The 23,605-nt window shown below is 45.5% G+C and overlaps 1 protein-coding gene across 5 annotated transcripts in view; it reads right to left on the reverse strand.

The window, feature by feature from the left end:
* The window catches only part of ARRB1 (arrestin beta 1), a 126,329-nt gene that overhangs the window by 98,459 nt on the left and 4,265 nt on the right, over positions 1–23,605 (reverse strand). The window contains exon 2 of one of the 5 annotated variants that reach the window (XM_043993274.1): positions 12,926–13,227. The exons of the other annotated variants lie outside the window; for them this stretch is intronic. Coding sequence (XP_043849209.1) covers positions 12,926–12,969 — 44 coding nt within the window. The 5' untranslated portion in view covers positions 12,970–13,227. The remainder of the gene's footprint in view (positions 1–12,925; positions 13,228–23,605) is intronic. 5 annotated transcript variants of the gene reach the window in all.

Genomic DNA, 23,605 nt, shown 5'->3' on the forward strand with positions numbered 1-23,605 from the left:
GAGAATGACAGTGTTGGGAGGGGCCCCCAAACACCAAATGTTCTCAGAACACAGGGTATTGGAACACAAAATGACAGAGCAGTGGAAATCTTACAACACAGAACACTGAATGCCACAACTGGAAGGGCTCAGAGAATATAAATGATTGGAACACAAAGAAGACAATGTTAGGGCTAGAAGGGACCTGAAAAGAAGAAGAAAAATGATAGCTCAGATTTCTAAAGTACTTTAAGGTTTGCAATAAGCTTTACATGTGTCCTTTGATACAATAACCCTGTGGAAGGCAGGTGCTATTATTACCCACAATTGAGACAACTGAAGCTAAAAAGTGACTGGCCCAAGATCACATAATTACTAAGTTTCTGGGGTAAAATCTGAACTCAGGTCTTCTGGGGCAGCTACGTGGTACAGTGGGTAGAGTGCCTGCTCTGGAGTCAGGAAGACTCATCCTCATGAGTTCAAATCTAGCCTCAGACACTAGCCATGTGACCTGGGGCAAAACACTTAACCCTGTTTGCCTCAGTTTCCTAATCTGTCAAATGAGGTGATGAAGGAAATGACAAATCACTCCCAATGTTTCTCAATTTCAAGGCCAGCATTATCTCCACTATACCACCTAGCTGCTCCTGACATAGAATGTTTATATTTTAGAATATAAAGCTTAGAGTATTAGAGCTAGAAGGAGCCTTAAGACAGGGTTAGAACAGAGAATATGAAATGGCAGCACTCTGAAGGGTCTTTTGATCATGGAAAGTCAGAGTTGGCAGAGACCTCAGAACAGAGAACGTTAGAACAGAAAGGGACCTTAGAACAGACTGCTAGGGCTAGAATGGAGCTTAGAATATAGAATGTTGGGGGACAGGTAGGTGGCACAGTGGATAAAACACCAGCCCTGGATTCAGGAGGACCTGAGTTCAAATCCAGCCTTAGACACTTGACGCTAGCTATGTGACCCTGGGCAAGTCACTTAACCCTCATTGCCCTGTAAAAAAAAGAATATAGAATGTTATGGTTGGGGGGGGGGGCTCAGCATACACTGTCAGCCCCAGAAGGACCTTTTGGGTTTTTCGTTTTTAGTCAATTTTCATCAATGAGTTGTGTCTGACTCTCTGTGACCCCATTTGGGGTTTTCTTGGCAAAGGTACTGGAGTGATTTGCCATTTTCTTCTCCAGCTCATTTCGCAGATGAAGAAACTGAGGCAAACAGGGTGAAGTGACTTACCCAGTCACACATCTGGTAAGCTTCTGAAGTCAGATTTGAACTCAGGTCTTTATGACTGCAGGACTGGCACCGTATCCATTTCACTCCCTAGCTGCCCCAATAGAGGCCATTAGCACACCTAATGTTAAGGCTGGACTGGACTTTAAAGATCATGTAGTATCCAAGCTCTCCATTTTACAGATGAGAAAACAGGTCGAGAAAGGAGCAGGCATTGGTGTAGGTGATTACATATGGTATTAGCACTCAAGTACTAGATCTTCCAGTGGTGCTGGCTTTATATTTGTCTGTTTTAGCTAGAATAGTAGGGAAAGTGCTCATGGTGGGGATGGGACTCCATCTGATGCTCTGCTTGCTCTTCTGCATCAGGCCTAATTACTTATGCTGCTGATGCTAACGCTAATGATGCTGATGACAGGATGGGTCTGCTCACCTATGGTGGTGGGAGCCCAAGGCAAGCCCCCAGTCAGTGCCTCTGAAATGGGAAATCCCCCCAGAAAGGGATGGTTCAGTCACTTCCATGAAGGGAAGGAAAAGTGAGGAAAGGAACCAGTGTTTATTAAGCACCTACTATGTGCTGAGTATTGCACTAAATGCTTTACAAATTTCATCTCATTTGTCCTCAAAATAACCTTGTGCAATTGTCTCTATTTCACAGGAAACTGAGGCAGATAAAGGTTAAGTGACTTACCTAGGGGGTCACACAGCTAGTAAGTGACTGAGGCTGGATTTGAATTCTGGTCCTTCCTTATTCCAGGCCCAGTACTTTATCTACTGAGCCTCAGAAGCTCCTATTCAGCCCCTAAGCAAGAATCAGGGTTGGTAGTATGGATTCTCTCTGGTCAACTGAAACCTTGGGCAGAGGCATGAGCAGGAATGTTTTAACCTAAGACAAAAATTGTTCAACATTGCAGGGGCATTTCAGAGGATGGTCTGACCACAAGTACAGTTGAGCCAGAGAAAGGAGTAGCCTGGCTTTCACTCCTGCAAGGGCTTGTAGAAGAGGGCATGAATCAGGAGAATCATGAGGCAAGGTACAGGGAAGAAGCATGCCCCACTAGGCATGGGAACCCAGGAGAAAAAGCCCATTCACCTCATGCTAGTTATGGCTCTCCAATCAGGACTTAGCCTCGAGACAGTTAAATTTGGGGGGACATTTTGTCCAGATCCCTTTACCTCAACTATCCTAGACTTATTGGAAGAACAGAGAAAGGGAGATGAAGACAATGATTTGGGGGGGGGGAGGAACTCAGGGTTAAGTGACTTGCCCAGGGTCACACATTTGAACTCAGGTTCTCCTGATTCCAGGACTGGTGCTCTATCCACTGAGCTACTTGGCTGCCCTTAAAACCTTTCTAGGTTCTAGGAGGCAGCATGGTATAGGAGAAAGTGAGAATCTGGGACTAGAGTCAGACTGGGTCCTAGTCCTCACTCTGCCTTCAAATGCTGTGTGACCTTGAGCAAGTGATTTCCCTCTCTGGGCCTCTGTTTACCCCTCTATAAAATGAAGCAGTTGGAAAAGATGGTCTCTAGGGTGTCTTCTGGCCCAGACATTCTCTGCTGTCAGATTCCCTTCCACCTCTGACAGTCTTAAATGTTATGATTCCCTCCAAGACGTTGGAGTATCCAAGGAAAGCGCTGGGAGCCTGCAGACAATTTAATGCAGGCCATGGTCTGTTTCCTCTAATGAGAATTCTCAGTTTTACTGCAACACAAAGACCTGTTCTCGGGGAGCTTGGGGGCCCAACAAAACGCAGATGCTGCTGCTCGCTGGGAAAGAACCTTCCCTCCCTCTCAGCCCTGCAGGGGGTGGGAGAACTGAGAGGATAAGAGTAGACAATGCTGATTGCCTGGAACATTTTCAGGATTGAGGGAAAGACCCCCCCATCTCCACCGAGGGCCCCTGAGGCCCATGCAAGCAAGCTAACATGAACCTATCCAACAGATTGGGAAAAGGGAAAGGACAAGACTCTCCCAGGCTGAGAATCTTGGGGCGGGGGAGGAATAGAGAGGAAGAGTCAGAAGTCTTGGCTTGTTCAAGCTGAGTTATTCCTGACTTTCTCTCAGTTACAGGGGAGAGACCACGGGAGGCAGAGAAGTGGGGCTCCCTTCTCTCCCCCTTTCCCCAGGGCTGCTGAGGAGCCGGCAATGTGCCTGCCACTCCCACCCACCATCACTCCCCCAGGCTTCAGTACTCCTGACTATGGGGCTGCCATCTCCCTGGGCAGCTCTCTGCCTGGGCTTGGGAATGGGGAACTGGCTGTTGTTTTCCAACTGTGTGAACCAGCAGCCGGTCAGCTTCCCTGGCAGGGCCCCAAGGTTCTGAGATCCACACCCTGTGGGCCAGAGCTGAACCTTGGGGATGGAGGGAATGGGGGGGGGGGGTATTCATGTCCCCAGCTCCCCTTAAAGAGACAGCTCAACCTCCAAGCTGACAAGTGAATCACCATTTCCACATCTATCCTCCACTCCCCACTCTTCCATTTCCTTCCTGGCTGCTGCTTTTCTGGCTTCTTTCTCAACCAATAACTCAATATCCAATTTAGAGATGATCTGGCCCAATCCCCTAATACAGAGATGAAGAGACTATGACATGAGGGAAGTGCCCAAGGTGAGGAGAAGCAATGCTGCAATTTGAACTTGAGTCCCAATTGGAAATCCATTGTTCTGTTCCCTATTCCACAGGGGGAATGAGCTAAGTTCCTTCCAACAAGTAAGTTACAGAGTTGTTTTCTCATCTCTCTGCCTCCCCATTCCAGCCCATCTTTTACAGATTACAGAACAATCTTCCTAATGCATTGATATGTCAAGAACTTCTCGGTTCGAGAACCTTTAGATGGTTCTCCATTGTCTTCAGGTATCTTCAGACTGGCATTCAATGCCCTCCCCTCACAATCTAGCTCCAATCAAAAAGCATCTAGAGGCAGCCCCAATCCAGAGACCACTAGGTGGCGCAGTGGATAGACTCTAGCTGAACCTAGAGTCAGTAATGTTGTTCAGTCATGTCCGCATTTGGGATTTTCTTAGTAAAGATACTGGAGTGGTTCTTCCACTTCCTTCTCCAGCTCATCTTACAGATGAGGAAACTGAGGCAAACAGGGTTAAGTGACTTGCCCGGGGTCACACAGCTACTAAGTGTCTGAGGCCAGATTTGAACTCAGAAAGATGAGTCTTCCTAATTCCAGTCCCAGGGCTCTATCCACTGTGCCACCTGGCTAGTTATAAATATGGGAGTTCAAATCCAACCTCAGACATTTACCAGCTATGTATTTCAGAGTAAATCACTTTAACCTCTGTCTGCCTCAGTTTCCCCATCTGTAAGACAAGGATAATAATAGCACTTGCTTGCCATAGTTGTTTTAAGGATTAAAAGAGATAACATTTGTACAGTGTTTTACAAACCTTAAAAACAATATATTATTATTAATCATACAATCTTCATTCCAACCAACCTGGCTCTTAGCTGTTCCCCCATCTCACCTTGTCACCTCCCACTTCTGTGCATTAGCACAGGTACTCTGCCATGCCAGGAACACACTGTGCTTGACCCCACCCATCTCTCTACCTGTTGAAATCCATCCCTTCCCCTCAAGGCATCACCTCATCCAAGGAATCTTCCATGTTTACTCCATCTAGAAGTGATTCTTCCCTCCCCAATTCTCTCATCCCTCTCTAACACTTCTCATATTCTGCTTCATAGCATTGTTTTGTCTGTGTAAATGTGTGTGTGTGTGTGTTGTATCTCCCCTTTAGACTATAAACTCCTCAAGGAGTTAGTTCCTCCTCCTCTTCTAATCTCCGGTGCCAATTATTTGTTTAAATGCATAGACTCTATAATCTGGCCCTTATTCTGCTAATTTGCTGGATAAGGAGCAGAGTATAGAGAAAACTAAAGATAAGGAAGACCTGGGCCAGATAAATCCATGTGGAGACAAATCACTGTGGGAAGAGGACTGGGCTGGATATGCTAATCCCAACCCTTGCAGTTGTCCTGTTGTGTTAGCATGGGATATTTGTTTCAACTCTCTGAGGGCTCAGGCAATTTTCTCTTCTGTAAATCAGATATTTGAGGGGAGCAGGCACTGGGAGCCAGGGCAGAAGGATGGTGAAGAGAAAATCAAGAGAGGTCTCATACACCAGATAGAGTTTGAGCCCTGCCTTGAAGGAAATTGTTGCTCTTCATTTCAGTTGTGTCCGACTCTCTGTGACCCCATTTTGGGGTTTTCTTGGCTAGGATCCAGAAATAATCTGCCCTTTCCTTCTCTAGCTCATTTTACAGATGAGGAAACTGAGGCAAACAAGACTAAGTGACTGGGACAACTAGGTGGCATAGTGGATAGAGCACCAGTCCTGGATTCAGGAGGACCTGAGTTCAAATCCAGCCTCAGACACTTAACACTTACTAGCTGTGTGACCCTGACCAAGTCACTTAACCCCAATTGCCTCACAAAAAGGAAAAAAAAAAGATTAAGTGATTTGCCCAGGGTCACATAGCTAGCAAGTGTCTGAGGCTGGATTTGAACTCAGGAAGAAGTCTTCCTGATTCCAAGCCCACTGCTCCATCCACTGTGCCACCTAGCTGCTCATTTGAAGGAAATTAGGGATGCTAAGACAATTCTTTACTAGCCATTCTAAATGCCTTTCCAGTTTGAATATTTCCTGTTCCGTGTTCTCAGGCCCTTTCTAGCTTTAGCATTCCCTGTTCTAAGAACCCTCTAGGCTCTAAGGCTCTCCCTTCTAAAGGCGCTTCTAGGGCAGCCATTCTATGACATTCATATAAACACAGATGGGGATGAAAGATGTAGCATTGTTCCCTCTGTAGTTCAAGGAACCTTCAGTTTAAAGTCTTGGATGTTTGGGAAATCCAATGAGACATTCAAGGCTGTTATCTTCACCTCAGATTAACCTTTGGATTTAGGAATGCTAGACTCCAACCAGATTAGCTTTAACTGAAACCCAGCCCTCCCACACCTTCCTCAATGCCAGGAATGTTGGGGGCCAACATAGCCCTGCCCAGCCCTCCTCCAGTCTCTCTTCTTCTTCCCCACCCCACCCCCAGCCTCTCCCTCACTTTCCTATTCTTTCAGACACAGAATGACAGAGCTGGAAGAGACCCTAGCATCCATCTAACTCAACTCCCTCATGTTAAAGAGAAGGAAATTCAGAGAAGGGAAATGACTTTTCCAAAGTCAGAGAGCAAATCATAGCAATGCTGGGACTAGAACCCAGATCTGCTGACTTCTAACCCATTGGTTTTCCATCTACTGGGGGCAGCTAGGTGGCTCAGTGGATAAAGCACTGGCCTTGGATTCAGGAGGCCCTGAGTTCAAATCCAGCCTCAACACCCGACACTAGCTGTGTGACCTTGGGTAAGTCACTTAACCCTTATTGCCCTGCCCCCAAAAAATAAATAAATAAAAAGGTTTTCCATCTACCCACACTTCTGTGGTTGGCCCACTTTACTGCTGCCCCTCCATCTCTCTGCCCCTTGTCTTTTCTCCTTAGTCCCTTCCTAAAATCTGAATTTCTGGTCCTGCCTCCATCTGTCTCTAATTCCCATTCCTTGTTCCCTCTTATATCCTCTTTCATCTTCATTTCTCCTTCTCATGCCCACTGGGTGGCCCAATCATTGGGTGGCCTAATTAGCTGATTATACCCAAGGTCTGCTGGGTTCTTGCTCTTAGGAGCCTCTCATTTGAGGCCCCAGATTACAGAAACTTAGATTTGGAAGAAATTAGAAAGCAGAGACTCCCCAACCCATTGGTTTTACCAAGGAGGAAACTGAGGCCCACAAGGGGGGAAATGATTTACCAACATCCCTCCACAAGCAAGTGGAAGATTTGGGGTTCAAATAAAAGCAAATTTCCAGAATTCTTTCAACTGTAGGGGCCAAATTTAATATGGGGAGAGTTAATTGGGTGGCTCACCAAACTATTGGGGTTCAGAAAATAATGAGGGACCTCTAGGTCCAAAGTTTCCTCCCCTCTGAACTGCCTTTTTTAGTTATTTCTCCCAGGCCAATAAGAAAGGAGCTTAACAGCCTCTTTTTCACAAACAAATCAGGTTTTATTTAATGGGAATAAAATACACAGCAAAGGTGAAATTAATAGTCAAGGACAAGGGAATAGGGAAAAAGGAAAATGGATAATCTCCCTGGCTCTAGCAAGGGCTGTCTCAAACCCAAACTCGCTTTCACAGAGTGTTTCCTTGATGAAACACTACTATTGGCTTTGAACTGGCTTGCTGGTAAGAATTTCAGCATTCTGGGTTAGAAAGGCAGAAACCTTAGCCCGAGTGAAAAGATGAGAGAGGAAGGAAAACTAAATAAAATGATCACAGAATTAGAAAATGATAGCATCTTGGAGGCCACCTAGTCCAACTATTGCTCAAAGCCTATTCTCCATAAAATTCCCAACAAGTCACAGAGAAAAGGACATTCCATCTCCAACTTGAGCCTTTGCAAAAATGATCCTCCATTGGCCATGATGCCATCTCTCCTCTTTCTCATGGATGCCCTAGCTCCTTTCAAAGCACAGCCCAGGTGCTACCTCCTAAACCAGGCCTTTCCTAATCTCCCCTGTCATTAGTATGCTCTCATATTAGTTCTCTCTCTCTCTCTCCATCTCCGTCTCCGTCTCCGTCTCTGTCTCTGTCTCTCTGTCTTTCTGTCTCTCTCTCCCTCCTTCCCTCCCCCTTTCTCTTTCTACCTCTCTGTCTCTCTCATCACTTAATGTAACTTTCTTAAAGGCAGGGACCATTTTTTGGTCACTGCATGCTCAGCACCCAGCTTAGTGCCTTGTATACAATAACTGATAAATAAATGGTTGGTAAATGAATGAACTCATTATTCGTATCTCCCCATTTCCACCATAGGCAGCTCCAGTTATTACAAGTTTTGCTATATATGGAATTCCAGTCTCTTTCCCTGAAACTTCCTCCCCCAGCTCCTACTTCTGCCCTCTAGGCTCACAGAGCACAAAGCCAATGATGCCTCTTCCACCAAACAGGCTATCACATCCTTGAAGACAGAGCTCATGTACCCCTAAATCTCCATGCTCTTCCTGTGGCACTGAGCTCCAGCTCCCTCACCATCTTCATTGGAAGATACTAATTTGCCAATGTCCTTGTAAAAATCAGGGACCCAGCACTGAACCCACGAACCCAAGAGCAGTCTGCCAGGGGCAGCATCTGGCATGTGATTTTGTCAGCCACCTAACACCATCAGTTCATCTTGACCTCAAAGTGTCCTAAAACCCGTGGTCCTTTTCACAGACTATTATCCACATCCATGTCCTACCCAGTTGACATTGCTGTACCAAAATGCTGAACTTTATGTTTATCCCTAGTAAATGTCACATCATAAAGATATTGCCCACCATGCGGGACTATTTGTCCCCTGACTCTCACTTATCACATGAGTTATCCCCCCTCCCCAGTTTGGTGTAATCTATAAATTTGATCATTATGGAAGCTATGCTTTCATCCAAGTCGCTGATAAAAATGGAAGAATATAAGGCCAAGGATGGAGCCCCATGGTTGCCACCATCCTCCTCCAGGTATAAATGGCTCTACAAATACTATTCTTTGTGTCTGGTCATTCATCCAATTCCTGAAGCCTCTTCACTATATTATGATGTAGTTTACATCTGATCCACAGGGATAACATGAGATCTATGGACATAGCATTCTTCCTACCTAGCAGTCTGGTAACTATGGCAAAAAGAAAAGAAAAAAACTAGAAACTAAGTGAACTTGCTAGGATGTCTTGTTCTTTATGAACCCATGATGGCTCTTAGTAATCACCATTTTCTCATAAGAAGGAAGCAAACAATTATTAAGTGCCTACTATGTGCCAGGCACTTTGCTAAGCTCTTTACAAATATTATCTCATTTGAGGCTCACAACAACCCTGAGAGGTAAGTGCTATTATTTTACAGTTGAGGTAACTGAGGCAGGCAGATAGAGTGATTTGCCCAGGGTCAGACAGCTAGTAAATATCTGGGATTAAATTTGACCTCAGCTGATCCTGACTCCAGGCCCAGTGCTCTACGGTTCCTAACCTGCAATCTTTGGAAACATTTCAGCAGGTCCTAAAACTTGAATGGGGAAAAAAAACAACCCTGCATCATTATCTTCACTAACCTCTAAATGAAATTTGTCATTTCTTTCAATGATGAATTAAACAAACAAACAAACATTATTTTGAGGAGAGATCCATAGTCTTCACTAGACTGGCACAAAGAATATTAAGAACTTTGGGGGCAGCTAGGTGGCTCAGTGGATAAAGCACTGGCCTTGGATTCAGGAGGACCTGAGTTCAAATCCAGCCTCAGACACTTGACACTTAATTAGCTGTGTGACCCTGAGCAAGTCACTTAACCCTCATTGCCCTGCCAAAAAAAAAGAAGAAGAACAACAACTTTGGGGCTAAAACAAAGATAAAGTGTTTTATGAGCCACCTGAAAAGACAGACAAGGAACTAAGGAAGCAGCTTAGTGACTGCTAGATAGGACACAAGAAGTTCAGAGAGGTCTGTGTGTGTGTGCATGTGCACACGTGTATGTTTGTATGTGTGTATATACACACATTTCATCATTTGGCCCCAGAGTTCTTAATATTCTTTGTGGTAGTATAGCAAAACTAATGGATCCCTCTTCAAAATAATGTTTTTTTAATTCAACATTGAAAGAAATGTGCTCTCTCCCCCCACATATGCATGCATGCATGTGTGTACGTGCATATGTGTGCACACATATATGTACATGTACATGTGTGTACACACACACAATGTCCAATAATCTGCCACTAGAAGCTAGAACTCTTGGTCCTCCCTATTCCCAGATCACACCCTTTTCTCCAAACAAGGCCAAACACTGACCTCTCTCCTTCCCTATAAGCAAATTCATCTTGTTTAATTACATAACCTTGAGAATGAAGTCCAAGATGCAATCTTTGTGTAAAGAAGTCTCTGGGGCCATGGCAAGTTTGTTGGAAGGGAAGAGAAAGCATGGTGTAACACAGAGAACATTGAACTCAGGGCTCTGGGTTCCGGTCACTTCCAAAGGACAAGCAGTGTAACATGTTAGAAAGGGAGCTGCATTGAGAGGCAGACCATCTGGTATCAAATCTCTATCCTTCCACTACCTGGGTGGCCTTAAACAAGTCACATCATTTCTCCCCAGGCTTTAGTTTCTTCCTCTGAAGGATAAAGGGCTTGACTAGAGAGATAATCTATAAGGTCATTTCCATCAGACATTCTGTGATTCTGACATCTGAATGCCCTGATGATAGGCTTCTGTCTAACCATGTCATGGCCCTGGCCCTGGTCCTGACTGACACCAGTCCTAATGGAAATACAGGGATTCATCTGATCTGGTCCCCCACCTCAAACCCAGTCGCACAAGGCCATCTGTCTGGCACCTAGTGTTCTCTGGAAAAGAACAAAAAGTTTCTCTGGACTAGGACAGAGGGTAAGGAAAACCCAGGAGGAGAAAAAGCAGCTGTTCCCTGGGAGATGACCCCAAGGCAGAGCTTTCTGGGGAGGAGGGAGCAGAAATAACAGAGTCTAACTGTTCTCATCTTGAAAGTGTTTTAAGTCCAGTAACCCCTAACCAGAGCAACATGGGCAGAGATCTGTTCTGAGAAAAGGGGGATAAAGAAGACTAGAGGCATGGCCTCTGTCCTCAGGGAGCCCCTGGCTGGGGGGCGGGTTGGGTGGGAAGGCACACAGCCGCTGCCTTCAGGAAGTCCCTAAGCAGGGAGACATGGTTCTTGCCTTCAGGGAGATCCTGGTCCCAGGGGTGATAGGACCCTGCCTCCCTCCTCCTCAAAGATGAGGTTGAAGACAGACGGAAAAAGAGTTACAAATTAATAATGAGCAAACTGAGTTCGTGCGAATCAGGCAGGCAGCCAGCCCAGAAGCCCTACAGCAGTCTGATTTAATTGGAAAAGGCCTTAAAAACACACAGATATGCCAAACTGAGAAAAGAAATCAAGGGTCCCCACATGTCTCTCTTCTCAGAAAAATGAGGCCCAAGAACTAAAAAGATCCCTTGAACCTAAGTCCCAGAGGCATCCAGAAAGGTCACTCTAACACTCCACCCCCTTTCCCTAAACCACATAACCTTCAGCTGTTATCAGATAACGCCTTTTTTTTTTTTTACAGGACTCTAGGGAAGGAGACTCACTAGCCCCACTCCCAGCTAATCTATCCCAAGGGAGACAGTGGCCCACAGTGGAGACGGCCTTGGACTGGAAGGGAGGAGATCTGGGTTTGCTAATGTGCTAACTGCAGAACTTTGGGCACATCACCATCCCTCCCTGAGCTTTGGGGTCCTCATTCAAATGATCAATAACATCCCTTCGGGCTCAGACATTTGGGGATGCTGTCTTGGCACCTAACTGAGGAAGTCCTCACTTCTCACTCCTCCCTCCTCTGATGCAGTGGAAAAAGCCTTGGCCTGTGAGTCAGAAGGCCTGGGTTTGAAGCTGGGCTCTGACACTGACCCATTGTATTTCATTTCTTTAGGCCTCGCTTCGCACATCTGTAAAATTAAGGCTTTGAACTGGATGATTACTGAGATGCTTTTCTACCTCTAAAGCCTATGATCTCGTAAGTCCCATCTCTTCTACGAAGCCTTCCCTGAGTAACCTCAATGTTAAAATTCTACATGAAGAGGCAGCTAGGTGGGGCAGTGGATAGAGCACTGGCCCTGGATTCAGAAGGACCTGAGTTCAAATCCAGTCTCAGATACTTGGCACCTACTAGCTGTGTGACCCTGGGCAAGTCACTTAAGCCCAATTGCCTCACCTCCCCCAAAAAAAATTTTATATGAGTTCTCTGAGGCCCTCTTCAGCTCTGAGGTTCTTGAGAACCTCTGAGTCAGTTTGTATTAAATGGATTATGACTCCCCTCATAGGCCAGCCAGGTCAAGACTAGAGCCCTGAGTTTCCCTCAAGATAGGACTCGGGAGGCCCTGGGTCAGACTCAATCTGAGATAGCTTCATCCTTCAGCTTTTTCCTCCTTTGTCCAAGAGGTGGCAATTGATGGAAAAAAATTAAAAATAAATAAAAGCCCAGGACCACTAGGACCCTGTAAGTTTTGAAGATGGGATCAGGTTTTTATGAAGGAAGGTCACCTACGCATGGGCCCTGACCCAGATGAGGGAGAGGGAGAGAGTTTCAGAAAGACAGAGAAAGGAAGGAGAGAGGAAAGTAGAGAGGGGAGGAGACAGGGAAGAGGAGAAAAGGAAGAGGAGAGAGGGGAGAGTAAAGAGAAGAAGAAAGAGGAGGAGAGAGGGGAGGGGAGGGACAGTAATAGAAAGCAGAAACAGACAGAGGTAGAAAGACATGCAGAAAAAATATTTAGTCATAGAAATGAAGGAGATGAGGAAAGAAATAGAGAAAAAAGTAAACAGTGACAGAGAGCCAACAGTATGACATGGCAGCCACCAGGCCGATATAATCTTGGGCCCAGATTCCAGGAATGACAAGGTCCAAGTACTTCTACATTCTGCCCTGCACAGACCCCTCTGGAGTGCTGGGTTCAGTACTGGTGCCACTTTTTAGGAGGGATACTGAGAAGGTGGGCAACATCCAAAGGAGGGTGACCAAGAAGGTTACAGAATCCTAAGTCTACCATGAGGATCATTGGTTGAAGGAGCTGGATGTTAAGCCTAAAAACAGAAAAAAAAAAAAGGACTTACAAGGAAGCTGGAGAGCTGTTTTCAAGAACTTGAAAAGCTGCCATGTAGGATTAGATTTGTTCTGCTTGGACCCAGAGGACAGAACTAGGAGCAATGGGCAAGAGTTATGAAGAAGCGGATTGGAGCTGTTAGGAGAAAGAGCTTCCTAGCAATTAGAGCCTCTGAAATGGGCTTCCCTCAGAGGCAGGGGCTTCTCCCTCATTAGAGGTCTTCAAAGCAAAGCCCGGCTGACTTGTCGAGGATTCTTGGTCAAGTACGGCTTGGACGGGGTGGTCGCCGAGGTCCCTTCCAACTTTGAGACTCTGTGAGAGAAAGGAGGCAGGAATGGAGACTGAAACAAACATGCAGCAGGAGAGAGACAGAAAGAATCAAAGATGGGCATGCACAGAGAGAGAAAGGAAGAGCTAGGAACAGGGGGGACAGCAGAGCACCTTTAACATGCCAGAGAGGAGTGAGATGAGCCTCCCTGCCCTTTCCTGTCTCCTACATATGGCATAAACCACCCCCACAAGGTCAGTTCTTTGACAAGGGGAAAACTTGTTTGTCTGAGCACTGGTTGCCTAGTTGGAATGACCCATTGTGTTGCCCTGGCATTGAGAATGAAGCCTGGGGAGGTAGCTGTGATGTGGGGGGTGAAATCAAAGAACCTGGGCTGGAATTCCCTCTCTGCTACCTAATACCTATGTGACCTTGAACCAGTCCCTTTGCCTCTCTCTGCAACAGATGAGGTTTCCTGATCTGTGGAATTACCCCCATTGGTATCTCTTGTATCCACCCTCTTTTCTATTCATTTGGCTCTAGCATAGTTTAGTTACCTCTTGTGTGGGATATTAAAATTGCCTCCTAATTGGTCTCCCAGCCTCATCTCAATCCTCTCCAATCCAGTCTGTCAGTCAGTCAACAAACATTTATGAAGTACTGCCTATATGTCAGGCAGGGCACCAAGTCCTGGGAATTTCACCATAAAAAGAAAAAGAAAGAAAGTGGCGGGGGGGGGGGGGGGATTGCCACTCTTAAGGAACTTACATTTAAGTGGGGGAGATAGCATTCAAATCCAGTCAAGTGCAAAATATAGAGAGAGTAGATAGAGGTAATCTAAGCAGAGAAAAGATTAGCAGCTGAAGAAAAGAAGAAAAGACTAGTGCAGAAGTTGGAATGGGGGCTGGTTCTTGAAGGAAGCCAGGAGGGGAAGGTGAGGAGGTAAGATGGGAAATCTAGTCATGGGGGCCAGCCAGTGCTAAGGCACAGAGCTAGAAGATGGAGTGGATGGTTTTCAAAGAACTGCAAAGAGGCCAGCATCGCCTTAGCCTCTACTCTTTGGCCAAAGAGATTCTCCAAAAGCCCCAACCTGGACCCTGTCACTCCCCCAACTCCATAAATTCCAGCAGCTTCCTATTTCCTCCAGGGTTAAATGCCAAGTCCTCTCTCTTAGGCATTTACAGCCCTTCACAACCTGGCTCCAACCTACCTTTCCAGGCTGAGCATATATTACTCCCCTTCAAGCAATGACGATCCAATCAAACTGGCCTTTTTGCTCTTGCTCCCATCTCTTGTCTGTGTCTGCTGTGCCTGGAATGCACTGTCTCCTCACCTGGTTTCCTTCAAAGCTCAGCAAAGGCCTTTCCTGTCCGCTCCTCACCTCCAGCTGCTGGTGTGTCCCTCCTAAAATCACCTAGTATCTACTTCGTATATGTACCTGCTGCCTCTCTTAAAGGATGTAAGCTCCTTCAGGAAAGGGATGGCTCTGGGCTTGGTTGTTGTTTTTTATCTTTTTCTCCTCGGTGCCGAGCACAAAGCCTGGCACATTAATAAGCACTTCATAAATACCAGCTGATAAAGTGGCTGATGGATTGATTGCAGGGCCCTAGGCTGGGTGATACAGGAAAAACAAAGATGGGCATCCAAGGCAAGAAGTGGGGTGGGTGGTATTACAGAGATGGTAAGGCAACCAGTTTGCCTAGACTCACAGGTTTGTAAGGAGGGACAGTGAAAAATCAGTGTGGAGAAGGAAGATGGGGCCAGGCTGAAGAGCCTGCCAATAGGGGTTGGAGGGATGTGATTAGGGCAGATTCCTCCTTAGGTCACCCTCCTTTGGATGTGTGTGTGGGTGTGTGTGATACCCCTACATAGACTGTAAGTTCCCCAGGGTAGGGACCACGCATTCTTCCTCCTCCTTTTGTCTCTTCACTCACTAACAGAGCGATCTTAGAGACATATATTAGGACAGTGGAAAGAACAGTGGATTTGGAGAAAGGATTCCACTCTAGCCTCTGTGGCTTACTGCCCATTCAATAAACTCCAGCGGCTCCCTATGACCTCTAGGACCAAATACAAAATTCTGTCTGGTTTTTAGAATCCTTCATAACCTATCCCTGCCCCCCTCCCACCCGCATCACCTTTCCAGTCTTCTTAGAAAGGACTTCCCTCCATCTATGCCATGATCCAGTAACACTGGCTGTCCCTTGAAATGCATGTCCCGTGTCTCCTAACTCTTGGCATCTTCACTGAGGGCTGTGCCTCTCTCCCTCATCATCTCTGACTCCTGGCTTCCTTAAGTCTCAAGGAAAACCCTACCTTTGGCAAGAAGCCTTACCTAATCCTCCTTAATCTCTGTGCCTTCCTCCCCTCAGAGATCACCCCTAATTAGCCTCCCTACAGCTGGTCTGTACATAGTTGTTTTCATGTTGCTTGTCCATTAGACTGTGAGCTCCTTGAGAGTGGGGGCCATTTTGTTTTTTGACTTTCTTCATATCCCCAGCACTAAACATGGTGCCTAGCATATAGCAGGTGCTTAATAAAAGCCTGTTGGTTTGACTTGATCTCTGTGACTTTGGATAAGTCATTCTATCTCTGTGGGTCTTCTTCACATAAGATTTGAGGGATACACTAAATAACCTCCAAGGCCTTTTCCAACTCTAAATCATAGGATCAGAAATTGTGAGCTGGAAGGGATCTCATAAGCCATCAAGCACAAGCCTCTCATTTGAAAGATAAAGAATCAAGGGGGGGGAGGGGCAGCTAGATGGCTCAGTGGGAAAAGCTCCGGCCCTGGATTCAGGAGGAACTGAGTTCAAATCCGACCTCAGATACTTGACACCTACTAGCTACGTGACCTTGGGCAAGTCACTTAACCCTCATTGCCCCGCAAAAAAAAAAAATAATCATAATAATAATCAAGGCCCAAAGATGTTACATGACTTGTCCAAGTCACTGTGTGTCCAAGGTCAGGCAAGTAAGTGGCAGAACTAGAACTGGAACCCACATTATCTGGTTCCAAATCCAGGGCCCTTTCCATTCTACCAGGGCTACTTCTCAAATGTTATGGCCCTATCTAGATCCAGACAAGACAAAGCAATCTGACCCACCACTGATTCAACCAGCAAGTCTCAAGAGGTAGGAGAAAGAGTCCCATCCTCAAGAGATCTAAGATCTATATCACTGTCAAGCCATTCTTCTATTTTCAAGCCCTTAGAATTTGGAAGTTCTAGGGGGCAGCTAGGTGGTGCAGTGGATAGAGCACTGGCCCTGGATTCAGGAGGACCTGAGTGCAAAGCCAGCCTCAGACACTTGACACTTACTAGCTGTGTGACCCTGGGCAAGTCACTTAACCCCAATAAATAAATAAAAAAGAATTTGGAAGTTCTTTCTTATGTCTAATCTTTATGTTTCTTGCTTTCATCTTTTTTAACAGTATTTTCTTTTTTCCAATTACACGTAAAGACAATTTTTAACTTTTTTTTTTTTGAGTTCCAGATTTTCTCCCTCTCTCCCTCCCTCACGACTCCCTCCCTAAGATAGTACCTTGCTTTGATCTTGAAGGAAGACCCTGCCCAGTTAAAAGGGTAAGCATCATTGCCTGAGACTGGCCAACTCTCCATCATCTGGCCATCACAGACCTCTTCAAATCTTATTTCCCATGTTCTCCCCACACTCACACTCAGATCCTTCTCATTCTACTTTTCATTTACTGACTTATACCATAGCAGCCATGGTGTAGAAAATTGACTTTCCTAATCACTAGCTGAATGGAAAACTCAGACAAGTAACTTAAATCGATCTGAGACTCAGCTTCCTCATCTGTAAAATGAGAGCTTTGAACTAAATGATCAGTAAGGTCCCTTCCAACACCCAAAGTGAATGAGTGAGTCTATGATACTTCCCCATCCCACTCCCCATTAAAGTCTCCCTCATGGTTCATCCCAACCTCAGACACTCAACCTATGTTGTTTTCTCAACTAACCTATCCCCTTCTGATGCAAACCCAGCCATTCTTCAAGGCACAGACAAGCCCTACCTCAAGGCCTCAAGGCCCACCAGCAGGCCTTTCCTGACTACTGTAGCCCTCACCCATCTGAACTCCCCCTCCTGGACTTGATGTTGTAGCATTATCACCCCTTGATAAAGAAACTCAGGTTCAGAGAGGTTGACATAACTTGACCATTCTAAGTACTGTCACTGTATTTACTGGCCCATGCTGCCTCTCCTATCATATGTTATCTTCTTCAGCACTCAGCATAGTGTCTGTCACAGAACAGACACTTAATAAGTATTTATTGACTGACAGATGTTTATTATTTATTCTTCAGTTGCCTGCACTCATCAATTTAACACTTCACCTTACTGATATCTAAACTTGTTTATATACATACACCTGTCTCCTTTTCTAATTGTTTCAGATGTGTGTGTCTTATATACCTAACTAGATTATTGTTGTTGTTCAGTCGTGTCTGATTCTTTGTGACCCCATTTGGAGCTTTCCTGGCAGAAATACTGGAGTGGTTTTCCATTTCTTTCTCTAGCTTATTTTACAAATGAGCAAAGTGAGGCAAACAGGGTAAAGTGACTTACCCAGGATCACACAGCTAGTAAGTGTCTGAGGCAGTATTTGAACTCAGGAAAATGAGGATTCCTGACATAAGGCCAGGCACTCTATCCGCTGAACCACCTAGCCATACTAACTAGATTACAGAACCATAGCATCTGCAAACCTTAGAGTCATAGAATTTTCAGATCAGAGAAGCAGAGATTCTCAAAACCAAAGTATCTCAGAATCCCAAACTTGGAAGACATCTCAGAGGTCAGCTAGTCCCAATCAAAACAATCTCCCTAGGGAGATGATGTGAACTCTTTGCTTGAATCTCTCTGATGACAGGGAACTCACTCACACAAGGCAGTCCAGTGCAAAGTGGGATAGATAACTCTGATTGTCAGGAAGTTGATGCTTATACTGACCTCAGATCTGCCTCCCTGTAAATCTCCTGACTTGTCATAGTCCTTCTTTCTGTAGTCATCCTGAACTAATTCGACTCTTTTTTTTTAACCCAAGACAGGCCTTCAGAGACTTGAAGACATTATCCGGAAGATGCCGCCACCTCCCAAGTCTTCTCTTTCCCAAGCACTACACCCCCAGTTCCATCAGCTGTCTAAGTGCTGTCACTGTACCAGCACAGCCTGGCATAGCAGGAAGAGTCAAAAGACCTAATTCCAATTCCTGACCCCACCTCTTACTTTCTAGGTAACCTTGGGTGAGTCACAAGCCCTCTGGGCCTCGAGTTCCTCCTTTGTAAAAGGGAGATAATAACACCAATATACTACATCAAAGAGTTGTAAAGAATTCATTTCATAAAGCCTGAAGGCTCACAGAAATCTGACCTAATAGTGTGATTTCAGGCCAATCAAACCAGGCATGCTTCAACTTGTCAAAGTCCCTCCTACAAGATGACATGTTCAAGGCCTTGAGAGTAGGATCCATAGACTGGACTAGACACCCAGAAGAACCTAGAATAGCAGAACTGAATGTAGGCCACTGCTCCAAGTACTTCCTAGGTCACTACTGACTTGGGTTTTCTCCCCCAAATTTCTCTGGCCAGTCATTCTTAGGGAGCTTATATATACTCTGCCTGATAGACATGACTCCTGAAATGGTACCATGTGCTTGAGTCCTTGGGGGTCTCATCTGTCCCATCTCTGAGGTTTGCACCCCAGAGGGGCAAAGGCTAAGAAAGAAGAAGGGTAATGGAGAAGCTTGAGAACTGGAGGAAGGGAAATATGGTGCAGCGGAAACTGCACTGGCCCAGGAGTCAGCAAATTGGGGTGCCATTGTCATACAGTGTGGCCTTGGTACAGTCACGTTCCTTCTATAGACATTTTAGATTCCAATAAGTTGGACAATCTAGGTTCCAAGGATTCTTCCAGCTCTGACATGCTATGTCCTATGGTGTCTTTCAGTTCTGATGTTCTGGGTTCTAAGGTCCCTCCCAACTCTGACATTTTGTGTTCTAGGTTCCCTTCTACCTCTGACATTCTATGTTCAAAGGTCCCTCCTAACTCTAACATTCTCTGTTCTAAGCTCCCTTCCAGCTCTGACATTCTCAGTTCTAAGTTCCCTTCCAGCTCTGATGTTCTCTGTGTAAGGTCCTTCCCAACTCTGACACACCAAAGAGAATTCAGCACAAAAGAGGTGGGGAGCTGTGTGCCAAAGTTGGTTGGCCCCAGGTGGGGACAGACAAAATTAGTTTTGCTTCTGAGTTCCAGCACTGTACATCCCTGGGATATGCTCCAGCCAAAACCACAGGACTTCCCCACGCTGTTGGCCAAGCCAGGTCACACAGTACTCTAGCGCCAAGGGAGAGAACAGCAGCCAAGGCTCCTGAAGCATTGCATCCTGGGCTAAGAACTTTAGCAGTGGAGGTCCCCCAGAAAACATCAGTGGAATCAGAGGCAGAAGAGAGCCCCTACCCTGGCAGCCCTGCTCCACTCCTCACTGACCCATCCTCTGGGAAGATCTTTCTTATTCTATAAGAAATTTCCACCATCTGTTAGACCACTTCACCCCACAAGCCTCAGAAGTTCCTCCTAGGGCCTAATCGAATTCAATGCATAGCAAGTTGATTTTTCCCTCCCAAGATTGGGGAAACCATAGGCCCAGAAGCAACCAACACATAGACTGGGGGCAGTCCTAGGATGCAAATATTGAGAAAAGCACCGGCAGTCCTAAGGACTTAAGGCACAGTGGAAAGAGCTGCTGGCTCCAGGAGGTAAGAAATCCAGGCCCCAGCACTGAATCTGCCACCAACAGACTATGTGACCTGGATACAGGGAGTCTATTCTCCTCCTCGAGGTCTCTGTGCTTCCTCTTCTGTAAAATGGGCAGATGAATCACTATCCTGCCTCTCTCTCTGGATGAGGGATCCTGGAGGATCCACTGAGAGAGTGAGTGTGAAAATGCTCCACAAAATGACCATCTTCTCTATTCTCCACTGTCCCTCCCAGCTTCCAATTCCACAGCACTCTGAGGTTTGCAAGGTAGGGATTCCAAGGATCATCATCCACTTTTTTTCCCCATAAAAGTATTTTATTATTTTCTAGCTACATGTAGAGATAGTTTGCAACATTTGTTTTTATAAAACTTCTAGTTTCAATTTATCCACTTTTTATAGAGAAAAAAGTCTTGTAATGTAATATTATATATATATATCTCAAGTTTGAGTATGAGTTATATTTTGAACAACTCTCACTGTTTAATTTGATCATTGACAATGCTATGCTAAGGATTAGTAAAAATCCAGCTTTCCTGAAGAGTCCAGAGACAACCAGAGTCCAGCTTTCCTGATGAGTCCAGACCAGAGTCCAGCCTTTCCTGATGACCACTCCAAGAAGACAAGATCTCAGAGACTTTAAATGAACAGTTTTGTTTTGTTGCTTTTCTTTTTTCCTTCTGTTATTATATACACCATTTGTAACATGTACTCTCTGCAAGCCAGTGTCAAAGTGCTGGTTCATGAGGGACAGCCCCTCTGGACAAAACTTTCCTCTCTCCCTTTTCTATATTGTTATTAACATATTGTTTGCTAGCATAGAGTATTATATTCTGTTATTTTTGGCTGTTTCATGGAGCAAAACATATGTTTTCTGAAGAAACAAAGTGGGGGGAATATGGTAAAAATTATTTGTGGTAAAAATTATTATTGGAGTTTTAGCTGACTCATTTGGGAGGGGCCACACCTGGCCCACCCTGAAGTTACGTATCCTACTGAGGTCAGAAGGAGAACTCTCCAAAGGCAATTTTTGAAGGACCTCCCCTTTTGAGGGAGGAAAAGATTGAACGCTCCCTGAAGGGAAGCAGAGGCTCTTCCAGAATTCGAGAGCTCTCTAGCTCTCTCTGGCTTCTGCTCTTCCAGTGGCAGAAGCAACTGTAAACTTTCCAGGTGTTGGTGAGTGAACACAGAGAACCCTAAATTCCTTTGAATTAGCTTAATTGGAAACAATCTGGGGATTGCATAGGCTAAATTTAGAGTTAAGAGTATTTATCTGTATTTCTTTTTCCTATTTCATTGTCTTTGATTTTTATTAGTTTCACCTTTGTTGTTTAATTAATTCCCAAGTAATAAAATCTGATCCTTTTGTGAACTAAAGCTTAAAGGCTCCTTTCTTATTGGCCTGGGAGAAATATCCAAAAAGGGCAGTTCAGAGGGGAGGGTGAACCTAAAAGGTCCCTCATATTTAGGCAAGTCACCCAATTAATGCTCTATATATCAAATTTTGGCCCTCACAGTCTCAAGATCATAAAGCCATGGTCTTCTGATTCCAAGGCCAGGGCCTTTTCTATCATGCCACGCTGTGACAGAGCATAGTCATCATCTTTATCCCATCCCTCTGGCACCCAACACAAAACTAGGCAAAAAGCAGTTGGAAAAAAATCAAATCTTCACCCCCTGCCAGTGATATGTGCCCTCTATATGCCTCAGTTTTCTCCCTATGTAAAAAGCTCCCCTCTGGCTCTAGAGACTATGATCTAATTAAGGAAAGGGAAAGAAGGAGGGGAAGGAGAAAGGGAAGGGAAGACAAAAGAAGGGAGGGGGAAGGAAGGGAAGGAGAGAAGGGAAGAGAAAAGAGAAAGAATAGAGAATTCGAATAGAAGGCAAGTTCCTTGGGGGCAGGGATTATTTCATTTTTATCTTTATTTCTAGCATCTAACTCAGTGCCTTGCATATAGCAAGCACTTAATACAAGTTAGTTGAAGTGAACAATCTAAAGAGGATTCCAACACAATAAGGCAGTAGAGAATTTTTGTTTGCTGGAATTTTACAAATCTGGCCCAGATTTTTGAGTTCTCCTTGGTCAACAGGCCTCAGTTTGCCCTTTCTTGGTCTACTGACTCTGAGCCCCTCAGACGTCTGGATAGATAAGGGCCCAACTAGGTGCCCTGGGTTGGACAGAACCTCCTTCTTGCATGAGCATTCTCTGTGTCCACATCTCCTTTTTCAGACTTAGTCAAATAGTAACAATCCCCTCCAAGGGACATGACTTTTCTGTCCTGAGCCCTCTTCTCTCTCGACATTCTTTCTTAGTGACTTCAAGAGTCCCCATGGGCTCAATAACCATCTCAATGCAGCTGACTTCTCCAGAGCTACATTTCCAGGCCTCATCTCTCTTGAGCTCCCATCCCACATCACCAACTGCCTTTTGTGTATCTTCTACCTGGATGTCCCATAGGTATGCCCTAAATCAGCACAGCCAAAGCAGAACTTTTCATTTTCCCCAAAAAACTCTGCCCTCTCCCTAACTTCCCCATTTCTGCATAGGGCACCATCAACTTTCCTATTATCATAAAGTTAATCATCTCTCTCTCTCTCTCTCTCTCTCTCTCTCTCTCTCTCTCTCAACACTACTCCCTATATCCAATCACATCCATTCTGCCTCCCCAATATTTCCCTCATGTGTCCCATTCTCTGGACTCACACAGCTCCCACTCTAGCTCAGGCCCTCATCACCTCTCCCCTGGACTACAGAAAGAGATTCCTAACAGGGGTCCCCAACTCCCATCTCTCCCCTCTTCAAGGTACCCTCCAGACAGCTGCCAAATCCACATTCCAAAAGCTAAAATTTAAACACGGACTTGCTTTCTCAAGTGTCTCCCGTGGCTCCTTCTGGCCTCCAGGATAAAAGACAGCCGCCACCGCCTGGCATTTCACATCTTTCACAATCTGACTCCAACCAGTCTTTCTAGATTGAGTTCGTATTACGTCCACTTGAGCCTGTCTATGTCTTGTTTGTGCATAGTTGTCTGCATGTTGTCTTCTCCCTTGAGCTCCTGGAGAGCAGGGATGGCTTTATGCCTTTCTTGTATCCCCAGTGCCTAGGACGATGCCTAGCACCAAGAAGGAGCTTGATAAATGCTTGTTGACTTTCATTGCTGTTGAAATTGCTCCCCATCACACAGTCTACACTTCAGCTAAAATGGATTATTGACTTCCCATACATGGAATTCTCCCACCTCTAGGCTACTCCCCATGCCTGGAATGCTCCCACTCCTCACTTCTGCTTCTTACAATCCCTGTTGTTGTTCAGTCATTTTGGGTGTGTCTGACTCTTCATGACCCCATGTGGGGTTTTGGGGGCAGGGGGGCAATCATGGTTGAGTGACTTGCCCAGGGTCACCCAGCTAGTAAGTGTCTTAAGGCTGGATTTGAACTTAGGTCTTCCTGATTCCAGGGCCAGTGCTCTATCCACTGCACCACTTAGCTGCCCCCCTTGGATGTTTTCTTGGCAAAGATACTGGAGTGGCTTGCCACTTCCTTCCCCAGATCATTTTACAGATGAGGAAACTGAGGCAAAAAGGGTGAAGTGACTCACCCAGGGTCATACAGCTAGTAAGTATCTGAGACCAGATTTGAACTC

This window comes from Dromiciops gliroides, chromosome 3 (genome assembly GCF_019393635.1).
Source record: "Dromiciops gliroides isolate mDroGli1 chromosome 3, mDroGli1.pri, whole genome shotgun sequence".
In the NCBI taxonomy this organism is placed as follows: Eukaryota; Metazoa; Chordata; class Mammalia; order Microbiotheria; family Microbiotheriidae; genus Dromiciops; species Dromiciops gliroides.